This window comes from Populus alba, chromosome 7 (genome assembly GCF_005239225.2).
Source record: "Populus alba chromosome 7, ASM523922v2, whole genome shotgun sequence".
Taxonomy (NCBI): domain Eukaryota; kingdom Viridiplantae; phylum Streptophyta; class Magnoliopsida; order Malpighiales; family Salicaceae; genus Populus; species Populus alba.
The window spans coordinates 14,268,511-14,282,524 of NC_133290.1; the positions used below are offsets into that span (position 1 = coordinate 14,268,511).

The 14,014-nt window shown below is 32.2% G+C and overlaps 1 protein-coding gene across 1 annotated transcript; it reads right to left on the bottom strand.

The window, feature by feature from the left end:
- Positions 1-2,639: 2,639 nt before the first annotated feature.
- Positions 2,640-3,988, bottom strand: LOC118036242 (scarecrow-like protein 32). The gene is made up of 2 exons (XM_073410350.1): positions 3,462-3,988; positions 2,640-3,342 (listed from the first exon to the last, which is right to left on the bottom strand). The coding sequence occupies exons 1-2, from the start codon at positions 3,986-3,988 to the stop codon at positions 2,640-2,642; spliced, it is 1,230 nt and encodes a 409-aa protein (XP_073266451.1).
- Between the last annotated feature and the right edge of the window lie 10,026 nt (positions 3,989-14,014).

The window sequence follows — 14,014 nt, forward strand, 5'->3', positions numbered from 1 at the left end:
GCACGCTGCAACCCATTTATCTAGTACAACTTCCTATAGTTTGTCACATGTAGGGAGAGAAAGTTCTGCACTCAATAACGTAAGCCCATCTCTTTAGCCTACCCAAATTAACAGTACGGATAGCCTTTATATATCCAGATTCAACAGTAGCCCATAAGTGCAATGACACTTTTTTTTTTTTCAAAAAGTTTGAAAGAGCTTGTTCTTTATGGAGAGCAGCAAAGTGGAGTCTAAACTGAAACAGGAGATACAAATATTGGAGTTACAGTTTGGATAAAAAAACTTGATTTTGGATCTTTTCAAGAAGATAAATTTTACTTGTCGATCGTTTTCCTGGTAGCAGATTATAGTTCTTATGGTTTGAATTTGTTTGTTTTTTGATGTTTGACTCTTGAGTGGAACTTGATTTGATATGGTGTATGAATTTTTTTTTACCTCGGGTTATTAATAATTATATCTGGTAATTGTTATTAATAATCTTGAATTAATCTGGTAATCTAGCGTTTAAGTTCATAATTATATCTTGATGCCATGCCATTTCTCAATGTTCCCCGTCTAATTTCAAAATATTCCAATTTTACTTATGTTTATTAAATATTTAACTATTTTAATTTGATTCTTGAGTTTTTTTTTTTAAGTTATTTAGTGGTTTTTATGGGAAATTATAATATGTACGTAGGGGGGTTTAAGAGGAAAAGAAAGGAGAAAAAAAGTAAATAAAACAAAAATATGAAAAAGGTCAACTTTTTGTTGGTTATTTATAGTAAAAGGCAAAATTGAAACATTTTAAAAACTCTAGCTAGAGATAGCATTGAGAGGTTTAAACTATGTTGAGGGAAATAGAACATTCATGAATTTACAGGGACCAAAATATCGTTTACCCTCTTTGTTTTTCCTTAAAGAGCCCAAGATTTTCTCTCGTTTCTTCTGTGCTTTATGCCATTTGATGAAGTGACAAGAGGTGAGACTCAGGCATCAGATTCCTCATCTTGCCTTGCCACATCCAATTAGCTGTACATCTGGAGCTTGGAGGAGACTGGTCACTCAAACGTAGGTGAAGTGTTCCTCTTTGTTTCCCGATATTTGAGCCATGCATTCCCTTTGGCTTCATTAGAATTCTTTCAAGAACATTGACTTGCAACCCTAAATTGACTGTAACTATTGGGGTTCTAAGTTGTAGCATGCAAGGAAATATATATCAAGTTGAAAAATGCTTTTCATTCTTCGAAAATTAAAATCCGCTTGGTGAGATAAGTGTAGTAGGAATTAGAAAAACTAACTAGTGTGCAATGGAATGATTTGCGAACTTGAATATTATGATGCTTTGAGTTGAAGCTCATTAACGAGCAACATTAAATTGAAATTAAGTAGAACATTATTGTTTGAGTTTTATATTCCCATAATAGATACTATCTTTCAACCATGATTGTGAGTAGATAGAGTACTTAGCTTAGAAAACTAAGAGTATATAGACATTAAGGCTTCCCACCTTCTCCATATCAAAATTGAAAATGTTCATACAGGAGATATTTAACCAGAATTAGACAGTATTAACATACAGGAGATATGTTGCGGGTTGGATCAAAGTTTTTTAATCTAAATATTTTTTTCAAACCCTAGAAAATTTTGTAGTAATGTTATTAAATTCAATTTAAAAAGTTAATTTTAAAAAATTCTCGACTCGACTCTTTATCTAGTATGAATTTCAAATTAAATGGTGTAAGAATTGTTTCGATGTGACTCAATCGACTTGACAAGTTCAAAAATAATTTGAATGATAGGTAAAAAGAATTGTTTGACTTTAAAAAATATCAAGATGATATATATATATATATATATATATATATATATATATATATTAAATCAATGACATATTAGATTGAATCAAGTTTTGAAATTAACTCACCAAACTTGTAACCTGAATTATAGACTCTATTGGGTTTAATAATTTTATTTTTTAAAATTATATTCCACTTAATGATATGATAACAAAAGTAGATGCTAGCAAATTAAGAACCAACTAAATATTAAGATGTTTGTTTGAAACTACAATAACTTTATAGAAAACAAATCAAAATAAGTTATGAATACCAATTCAAAATTAATTAAAATTTTGAAAAGCCAAAATTTTGAAAAAGTTGAAGGATAAAATTAATTAAAGAAAAGCCAAAAGAACTCAATTGAAAGGAAAAAAAAAAATTAAGATATGGAATTAAAAAGAAAAAAATATATGAAGGACAAATAACAGCAATGTTGATTAAGAAAGGGCTAGGTATGCTAGCAAGTTATTTTCAAACCTCTTTAAACAGAAGGATGGGAAAACAAAGTGACAGAGGATTTTGTCTGATACAAAGACAAAATGTACATTTCTCTCTTCGCCTTTCCATGTGCTCTTGCCCAGAGAGAAAATACATAGGTAAACATGAGGTCATTCTCAAAATACTGCCGATGCCCTACTTGTCTTGGGCCCATAGGTAGCCTCATGACAAATAGGAAAAGCAATTCTCTTTTGTCATTGCATGATCTTCATCTGGACCTTCTTCGAGGAAGAAAATTAAATTAACCAACCCCGTCGCCATCTTGCCCCAGATTATGTAGCCATTTTCTTGACATTTTATCGTCAAGTAGTCCAGAACCATTTAATCCTGTAAACCATTTGGAACCCAAGCTGTGGAAAAAACTGAGTTGTGGCCCTTCCATGTGAGCACCAGCATATGATCTTCTTCTCTTTTCATGCCCCACCCACTAGCATGCTCTTCTAGCAAGGATCTAACTTCACCAATTGTGTCTACACAGAATGGAACGCTTGAAAACCCTGCATTTTTCATCCTTTGTGCTAATTTAATCCCAGATTCTGACCTCTCTATCCTTTGAGCCCCTTCAAAACTGATAATATTTTCGATTTTATGACCAATATCAGACTCATATTCAATCCTTTGGCTGCTATCTTTAAGTAAGAAAGTTTCCAAAGCATCGAATGGTATCCATAGAAAATTGAAGCAAGTGGTAATCCTAGAGGAGAGGCTTGGTGCACTTAAATCAGAATCTTCATCGACAACAACTACAATACAAGGATTGAAACCTTTTACTGTACAAAGGAAAGCGTCTCTTAAGGAACAATCTTGAACACTATTTCCCTTTTCCTCATCAGACAAGTATCTTAACCAGTTTTGGCAATTTATCACCAAGGCCTCATCGTCTCTAAGGTCTAGCATTGTAGGAGTCAAGTGATTCAACAATGACTCAATATGAAAGTCATGAGAAGATTCTTGGGACATAGTTTCACTTGAAGCAAAAGAAGATGGGTCATGATCAAACACGTTGAATTCAAAAGGAACATCCCTATATTGGCGAAATTGCTCAAACGGAGACCAACTTCTTCACACGATACATTAAGAAAAGGAGGGACTGGTGGTCTACAAGAGGGAACTGTAATCCTAAGTGAAGGAGGACCTTCAGGCCTTATAGCTAAAGCATCTATAAGAGTAGGCCACTGCATACAATGAGTGATGCTAAAATCTAAGATATGAACTTTAGAGTAACCTTCAATTGCCTTCAAAATAGCACTGTTCGATGCACAAAATCCAAACCTGTGCCAAGGGATAAGATCAACGTACACGGCAAGCTCGGTGACAGACATGTTCCTCCTCCGAATTGTGCTGCTACCATCAAAATTCATCGCGGTAGGACAAACCTTGGATGCCCTGGAGATAAGTGCCCTAAGAAACCAAGAAGTGAGCCTTTGGTTAGGGTCACCAACCAAAGAAGCAACATTGTTGAGCACCCACATCACTTGTTGAGCCAAAGTCCCATCATTGTGTTCTAAGGCACTAGCACAATGAAGTAGAAGCTTCTCTATACAGGCTCCATCAAGGCTACCAAGACACCCTTTAAGTGCACCGGAGAGAGAGCTTTGAGGGTTGTTGAAGAGACTAGGGTTTTGAAGAGAAATGGAGGTATTACTGTTTCCTCTCAGTTCAGTTTCCATGGCTAACAAAAGGAGATCTAATAAAGAAGAAGTGTTAGGGTTTTTGTTGATTTTAATTAACGTGCATGGAAGGTGTGGTAGCTTCAAAAGAAAACTAAGAGGATGCTAGAGAGGAAAGCCCTTTGGATTTGTCCATTTTTACACTTGTCTGGTGAATATTGGTAGTTGGGATTGAAGAGCTAGGGTTTTATCTATTTGTGGATCCAAAGTTCTTCAAGAAAAATGAGGTCTATGTTTAGCAAATCCATCTATAGCTAACGTTAGTGCTCTAAACAAGTTGCGATTTGCAGAGGGACAGAGAGAGAGGGGAGTTGAGAGCTAGTTTATCTGCTACTTGAACCATATATATATATATATATATATATATATATATATATATATTCATTTTAATGACTCAAGGTTCATTTATGTGTGATTTTTCGGCTCCATGTATTGCCAGGGTTAAGTAGAATGCAGACAAACACACTGCACTTTCACTTTCACTTTCTTTTAGTTTTTACTATCTTTTCCTTACTGAAATCAAAGACATGGCTGAAAATGAAAGGAATCCATGAGGGCATAAGCACACATGCATAATTTTTACCAGCAATTTATGCAGTGTACTGGTCTAAACCCTTGTTCCATTCATCATAAAGGATATCTGCATGTAGCTGAGATCAAGCTAAACTAGCAAACAAAGAAGAGATAAATTAATCATATTATGCCTCATGTGGGTTTCTTAACGTTTGTTAAACTCCCATTAAAGAAGGATATATAATTACGGTCTGATTTGAATTGATATTGTAGCTTATATAAGCTATTTTGGTCTATTGCCAATTATCCTCCTCACTCATTTTCTCCAATCTAGTGATTGTTGTGATTTCTTACTACATAGGCAGAGCATAGTTTAAGAAAGTTGTCTTAGCCGGCCACTCTTTTGTCGAATTTAAGGCAATGGAATGCCAATTAAGACAAAATCCGATGATTAATTAATAGGTTTAATTAATGTTTTTTCTTTTCTTTTTTGCCAATGAGTTTAGTGATTGATGGCTACCTTTCATTTCCATTCTTTCACGTATACAATGATGCATATGAGATGAACTTTGTTTCTTGTACCGTGTAATGCCACTACTAAAGACAAACTAGACCTCTTCCCACAATAATGAATTTAGGGTTATAAAACGTGACTCCATGCCCATCGCCATAAAACTTTCCCAAAAACTTTTCAGATATGAGATTCAGGTTGTGCCAAAAATTGTCCCACATCACTAGGGATTAGTACAGGAGATGCGTGTGGAACGATACATATGGTGTTAGAAAAAGAGAAATTTTAACAAAAACTAAAAGAGGATGCATTAAAATTTACCATGATTTTTTCTTTTTCTTTTTTTCTTTTTTTTAAAGTCATCCATCAATATTTAACTTATTAAAGATTGAACTTTATTATTAATTATAGTTTGTTTTTTACGTGATTATCTCAGTTTCATAATAAATATTGCAAGTTAAACTGATTAACTCAGTTGACTCGATTTTTTTAATTGATATATTTTTTAATTAATATTGGCTTGATTTGAAATTAGATTTCATGATTTGTTTTAGTTTGTTTTCTATAAGGTTATCATAAATCTCATGACCCGAGTTACATGTTTTTGTGGGTTAATTTTGATAGATTCAAGTCGTTTTATTGTATGTCTTTTTTAGAATAATTTTTTTTTTGTAATTTTACCCTTCAATAATTGGTTGATTGAGAATTTAGTTTTATAATTTAACATTAAGTTGATTGAAAATTAGACTTTATAATTTATTTTAATTTTATTTTCTATAAGATTATCCTTATCTCATTACCTGAGTTTAGGGTTTAGCGATTAACCTAACATGATTAGAGTCATTTTTTATATTTTTTTTTCAATTTCATCATTTAATATTGAATTGATTGTAAAGTAGGCTTTATAATTTATTTTAATTTACTTTATATAAGGTTATCTTGGTTTTATGATATAGGTTGTGAGTTTGATAAGTTAACTTGGATTTTGCAGGTTAGCTTAGATTGATCTGAGTTAATTCAATATGTTTATACCTCAATATTTTTTTTTTTAAAAAAAACAAATGTTGTCTTTAACTTTCTAATCAAACTATATTTTTATAAGTCATTCGAGTTGTTTTTAGACTATTTAAATCGATCATATTATGTTAAATCAATCTTGTACATTTATTTTTTTTCTACTTGAAAAAATTTAACATATACATAATTTTTTATATTCAAATATATTTGATCAGACTCGTAACATAATGCAAATCAATGATTTAATTATCACTAAAAAAAATGAATCGTGTTTTTTTTTTTCTTTTTAAGAAATTGATAGGTTAATCAATTTGGAGCCCTCTCGTATTTTATTTTTAAAAGTAGGTGTCAAAAGAATATAAAATTCAATTAATTTTTACTCTCTCACATAACTTTCTTTAAAAAAACTTTCAAGAGAGCAGGTTGTTTTTCTATATATGAGCTTTTTTATAACTATTTAAACTTTTGAGTTTAATGAATTTTTTATACATAATATCAGCTCTCTTATCTTAAACTAAATAAATTGGAATTCAGTTTTTCATTGCTTCCAGGCCTAATGATCCAGTAAAACTAAGCACAAGAATAGTTGTTGTGTTTGTTGGATGAAATTATCCAATTTCAATTATTAAAGAAATTAAATAAGTATATAAAAATATATATCTATAATTCATTGTTTCTAAAATTTTAAATTAAAATGAAAGATATCATTAATTATATGTAAGTTTTAGCAGCGCCGTCTCATAATAATAATAATAATAATAATAATAATAATAATAATAATAATAAAATAGATAAAAATATAAAATAAATATATTTCTAGAATAGAATAATTTTAAAAATAAGGAGCGGTTACGTGCCTAAGGTTCTCAACATAGATATTAACGTGAAGGCCGTCCATCTCTCTAAACAGAGATAAATTAATATTGTTTTGATTTCTGACATAAAAAATAAAATTTTAAAAATAAAAAATATTATTTTAATATATTTATAAATAAAAAATATTTTAAAAATCAACCATTATCATATTCCAAACACCCTCTTTCTCCTCTTATTGTGTAAATATACAGCACAGGTTATGAGCGATCAGGTTTGCCATGAAAGCTAGAAATGATCATACAGCAAAGCGAAGTACAGATTGTGGCCATGTTTGATTTGCACAAAGCTACGCAAGAAATTACTTCTTGCTTTATTCGAAAGACGCACTCGATTACAAGAAAAAACTTCGAGCTTCCCAAAACGATGCGCAGAGAGAAAGCTCACGTAAGACGTGATGATGGAGGAGGAGGAGGAGGAGGCCAGAAGTTGAATCCATCAAACAGAATAATCAAATCATTTGATCATATTCTGAGACATCCAAGAACCGCCATAATTTCTCAGCTTTGTCAAATCATAAGCTGTCTTTAGCACAGCTTTGTTGGCCAGGCTCATACGGACAAGAATTAGTTTTTATACCAGCATGTTTAAATCATTAAAAATATAAAACAGAAAGAAATTTAAAAAAGCATGATTAGACTTGAAAAGAAGAAGAGCACAGGCAAGGAAAAACTATAGAAAGATGCTATGATTCTGATTTGAAATTACATCACTTGTCTCGTTAGCATTTCGAATGAATTATCTGTTTCAGCAAAGCTGTAGTGCTTTGCCACACATGAGGATACGTCTTTGTCACTTGTACACGAAAATCCAATAAGAATCCTTTGATTTCGATGGTGCTTTCCATCACTGGCAAAGGGAAGCTTTTGCTTTGTTTGTTCTAGAGTCATGTCTCGATTTTTCCTTTGATAAAATTTAGTCTTGTCTCCATGATTCACAGTGCATGTACAGGTTTTTTTTTTTTTTTAAGCATCAAAATCGATCAAAACAATATAAAATGATGGAGCTCCATTTCAATAGCTACGCCATAAAGTTTGATGAGTAGGAGCTAAACTCCTGGAGTATCGTAATTTCTTGTTTTTTTTTTTTCTTAGAAAAAACTTTTTTAAAATATATATTAGGATTGAAAAAACATTACACTCATAGCACGTTTATTTTTATATTTTAAAAATATTTTTTTTAAAAAATTAAATTATTTATTATTTTTTTATTTAATTTTTTTATATTTTTAAATTGTTTTGATGCGTTATTATTAAATAAATTTTAAAAAATAAAAAATTATTTTTTAATTTATTTTTAAATAAGAAATATCGCTACTATAATACCAAACAGACTCCCAAACTCAAGAGTTTATTTAAAATTTTAAATCATCTCAATTTCATTAGTCACGTAACTTTTTTTTATTATAAAGAGAGACTCAAGTCTAAATTCTCTTGAAGAAATGAGGCCTCACATAAGTGCTAGTTGAAACATAAACTCACTAGCATAAAATCGTATGAGTATAGACCGGTTGAGCCCCTAGTTTCTTAGCCGCATGTAAGTGTCTGTTTGAGAATATAATTATAATTACTTTTTAAAATATTTTTTATGTTGAAATGCATCAAAATAATATTTTTTTAATTTTAAAAAAATATTTTTTAATCAGTAAATTAAAAACGATTCAAAACATAAAAAAAAATAATTTTTAGCATTAAAAAAACTTGAATTTTGATCCCAAACGCTATCTTAGACATTTGCAGGCTATTAAAACAATGTAATCACCATGGCTAGTTAAAGAAAATAATAACATGTAACTTTGTGACTTGTATCTTATTATCTTATGTAGATCGAGGATCTAAATTTTGAATATTCTCGATTTATTTTAAATAATTACGGTGATTTGAATACTGTTTATTTCTATTTTAATATATTATTTTGTATTCACCGTTGTTATGCTTATGTTTATAGAAAAAAAAATTTAAAGAAATTTTATCATAGTTATTCCTCGATTTATTGAGGAGCTAAACTCAAGTCGTTAGATATGTAACACTAGAGGCTCAAACAAAAGGTAATGGCATTCCTCTTTCTTTAAAAATTTCATTTACTTGTTAAATAGTTAAATAGTTATGTTATAACAAAAGTTATTTTTTAAAGTATTTTTTATTTAAAATATATAAAAATATTTTTTTATTTTTTTTTTATTATTTTTAATTTTTAATGTTAATACACAAAAAATATCTGAAAACACCAAAAAAATTAATTTAAAACAAAAAAAAAAATTAATGTTTTTGAAAAATACTTTTAAAATACAATAATAAATGAGTTCTAAGAGCCCGTTTGATATTGTGATAGCAGTTGCTTTTCAAAATATTTTTAGCTTAAAAATATATTAAATTATTATTTTCATTTTTTTAAAATTTATTTTTAATATTAAACACATTCAAATAATATATATATATATATATATATATATAATTTAAAATAAAAAAAATAAAATTATTTGAAAAACATTTTAACACCCAAAAACAAACTAACTGTCACTAAAGGTTTTAAACTAGACAGCTCTTCAATTAATGCTTAACAGATCATTGCAATTAATAAACGATCGAGCATGTCCTCGTTATTTCCAAACATATGGGAACTCGGAAAGAACAAAACCAAAAACCTTGAACTCTATTTTGTTTCTTTATCAAAGGTGTGGTCAAAGGAGGTTTTTTTTTTTTTTTTTTTCAGAATGTGTTCAAAGGAATTATGCATGAATAACCAGTGCATTATTTGAATGATTTGCCTAAAATAAATAAATAAATAAAATCAATCGGACAATGAAAGCACCTATTCCACTTGATAGAAGAGTACCTTTTTGGAATATTGTCATAAGCTGACTTTGAATCGAAAATATAAAACTGGCAAGAACATAGTGATCTCCACCCAAACTTTAATTACTTCCAAAAATTTATCATTCCATATGTCATAACCCGATTTTTGACCATTTTATTATTATTTATTATTATTATTATTTTATTTATTGAAAAGGATAAAAAAATTGATGAAAAAAATAATGATGATGATGAGAAAATAAGTAAAATGAAATAAATGAAGGATGAATTAAAATTTGGGTTAATGGCAAAATGATTGAAAGTTTTGGGGTTTAATTAAACTTTGAAATTAATTTAATTAAGCTTGGAATTAATTTAATTAATCCAATTAAGGGTTTAATTGGAGAATTGATAAGTTTTGAGACTTAATTAAGCTTGGAATTGATTTATTTAATCCAATCAAGGATTTAATTGGAGAATTGATAAGTTTTGAGACTTAATTAAGCTTGGAATTAATTTAATTAATCCAATTAGGGGCTTAATTGAAGAATTGGTAAATTTTAGACTTAATTGGACTTTGGATTTAATTAAATTAATGAAATCAGGGACTTAATCGAAGAAATAGCAAAGTTTGGAGTTTAATTGGGGCACGATTGCAACAAATTAAAATCCAAGGACCAGCTTGAAAATGTCACGGAAATGAAAGGATTCAATTGCAATTTACCCGAGGACTGGACTGCAAACGTTCAAAACATCAAGGACAAAAACACAAAATAACCTCACACTGTTCATCTTCTTCACCCGAAATAAAGAAAAAAACGGCTGCCTTTACTCCTGCATTAAAAACAGAGGCATGGTCGACCGCATGGCAGGAGAAAGGGGGATAAAAACCATAGAAGAAGAAAACGCCAGGGAGGAAAAAAGAACAGAAACAAAGAGAGTGGGGAAAGAGGAGAAAAGGGAGGAGCAAAAACCGAAAGAGAAAGGATAGGCTAAAACCCAGACACAAAAAAAACAGGCCACGGAGAGAGACCACGAGCAGCGGAGGAAGGAAGCAGCTAGCCCTCCATCACGTCTTCGTTTCTCTGCTTCCAGAGAGGAAGTAACACCGGGAACATAACAAGGCGCAAGAACAGAAACTGTACAGGGGGGGGCAAGTTTTCTGCCCCTGTTTCTTCCCACAGAAACAGAGGCGTTCGTGCCTCACGATCGTGAGGCACGAACGCGTGAAGAAAGGCCATTCTCTGGCTTTATAAGCCAGAGAAGGCCACAGAGAAGGAAGAAGAACTGAGGAGAAACACGAAAAAGAAGAGGACAGAACCAGTGGACGAGAAGAACAACACAGACGGACGCAGACGAGCGAGGAAGACGACGAGCAGGGGAACAAACCGAAACAAAAAGAAGAAGACAACTGAACAAGGAAAGCTAAAACAAAGGGGTAGACAGAAAGCAGTCACAGAGAAGAGCAACGCTGGTCAGTTGTCATCCCCGTCTTCAAGTGCAGCAATAGGTAAGTTGCGTTGCCCCTCCCTGCATTTTAATTGCATGTTGCTGTAACAGGCGTGCGTGAGCGGTTCACGCACGCCCGCGGGTAAAAAAAAATAGAAAAATGGCCAGCCGGGTCAAGCCTGTGACTGAGCTGGGCCCAGCCCAAAAAAATAATAAAAAAAAATTAAAAAATAAAAAAAAACAGAAAGATAAAAAAACCGAAAAAAATTAAAAAATATGTATGCATGAATAAAAATAATATAAATTTATTGGTTTATTCACTGACGCCAGAGTCAGGAATAAAAATACCGGTTTAAATTTATATTATTTTTATTCGTTGTATTTTTTATTTTGTTTAGCTAAAAAATAAAAATGTGTGCATGCTTAAAAAATAAATTTATTTTTATTTATTTATTCACTGGCGCTAGAGTAGGGAATAAAAAAATATATTGATCTAATTTTTGTCGTAGCTACGAAATTTTTACCAACGCCAGAGTTATTTGGATTTGGTTCGAGCTCGAATATTCACTGGCGCCAGAGTCAGGAATATTGTAAACAAATCATCACAGCATAAATTAATAAATATTTAGCAATTTAAGACAAAACCAGCAATGCAGTCTGCCTTAGGCAGAACGTTTAAGGGGTGATAATATCTTCCCTTTTACGTAACCAATCCCGAGCCATAGAATCTCTGTTGACCAGTTAGGGTTTCTAGTGACCATAATACTAGGTGGCGACTCCTCAAACAAGACATTTTTTTCTAAAAGAACCGGATGCCAGAATCTGTTCTTTTTCCATAATTAATTCAAGATAATTATTTTTAGGGCCGCCGCGATGTCGGGTGCGACAGAATGGCGACTCCACTGGGGACTTAGGATTAAGCTTTGTCTTTTGTCTTATTATTGTTATTTTTTTTGTTGTGTTTATTTATTTATTTTTTGTTTGTTTATTTTTCCTGTATTTACTGCTTTAGCATGCATTCTTATTTATGTTGTCATGCATCACTTTGAAAGCACACACTTTGCAACCTAGGATAAGTGGGAAAGTAACGGTACCCCAATGGCTTTAGCCTGGGTAAGACTCGTGAAACCATCCAACTCTCGCTTGATTGTTTACTTGGAAGTGGTTGATATGCCAAACTGATATTACTCAGGGCCTCTATCTTCACACTACTTGTAAGCCTCATATCGACCTTTCATGGACGATCACTGAGCATGCGAAAGACCCTTTGAGACTAGATAATGACCAACCCCTTGATGCACTCAGTAATTAGGATTTTTCAATTAGGTTGTCACCCCGTGAAGGGCAAGTTCGCATTTCATACGTATTTTTTTATTTTTTATTATTGCTTTAGCATTTTTGCATAATTGCATGATTTACATTTAGCAGGTTGAAATATAGGTTCCCCATTGAAACTCATTTATAACACTCGTTCGAGAAAAAGACAAATGGAAAACGAAGAAAGAGCCCAATTGGAAGCCCAACATCAAAAAGAAGTGGACAATCTTAAGGAAGAAGTCGTAAGGCTTACTAGGCTACTCGAGCAGGCATTGAGAGATAAATCCGGAAAAGCAACACTTATAGCGCAGCCTGGAGATATGCATGTAACTCATTTCGATCCACAAAATTTGGGGGCAAATAGGGAGTCATCTGAATTTCAACAAGCTATGCATTTCCAGCCAGCATACCCTTCAAGAATTTCATCTACCACTGATTCCACCAAGAAAGAATCTCAAAAGGGCAAGATGGTGAAAGAAGAGGATTTGGAAAAATGGACTACCCTAGAAGAGAGGATAAGGGCAGTTGAGGGAAACCATTTGTGTGACCTGGTGAAAGCTATCAATATGTGTTTGGTACCTAACGTAGTCATTCCTAAGAAGTTTAGGGTGCCAGAATTCATTAAATATACGGGAACTCAATGCCCTATAACTCATCTCAAAGCATACTGCAACAAAATGGCTGAGGTGGTTGATGACGAGAAATTGCTGATTCATTTCTTCCAAGACAGCTTGAGTGATGCTCCAACTCACTTTGGTATATGCGGTTAGACAATACCAAGGTTAAAAAATGGAAGGACTTAGTTGATGCCTTCATGAGGCAAGTATAAGTTAATATAGACTGGTCCTGATCAGTTTAAGCTTGCAAGCTATGAGAAGAACACAAGGAATCCATAAGAGAATATGCCCGGAGATGGAGCGAGGTAGCTGCACAAGTTAATCCCTCCATGTTGGAAAAAGAGATGATCACTTTATTTTTCCAATACATTTAAAGCTCCGTACTTTGAATACTTGGTTAGAAGCTCTGCACAACATTTCACTGACCTGGTTATTATAGCTGAGAGGATTGAACAAAGCCATTGGGTTAGGTAAGATTGTTAACCCGACTAAGAAGAACGGTTTCACTGAAGGTGGTGCCAAGACACTTATCGTCCTATAGCTAATTCCTTCACACCGAAACTCTCCAGAAATCAACTATTTTGAAGATAAAGTTATGGTGATAATAGGTCGAGAATGGTCTACATGTGACTGAAACTAAGTTGTTGAAGAGGATGCCATTTGTCAAGGAGAATGAATGATTGAAAGATTTCAAAATTTTCAATGAATGATCATCTAAATGTTTAGCCCTTTTGTGTTATCATGCCAATATTTCATGTTTGGCATAAGATCTTTGTTGTTGAACTTTTTTTTTCCTAAGCTTCAATGAAATAATGAGTTTGTCATTCAATCGTGTTTGCGAGCAATCATTATTCATCTTCTTAAGAGAGTTTTGTTATAAAACTCACGAATACACCTTGAAGCCTCGCGTGATCTTATAGACGCAATTCATCTC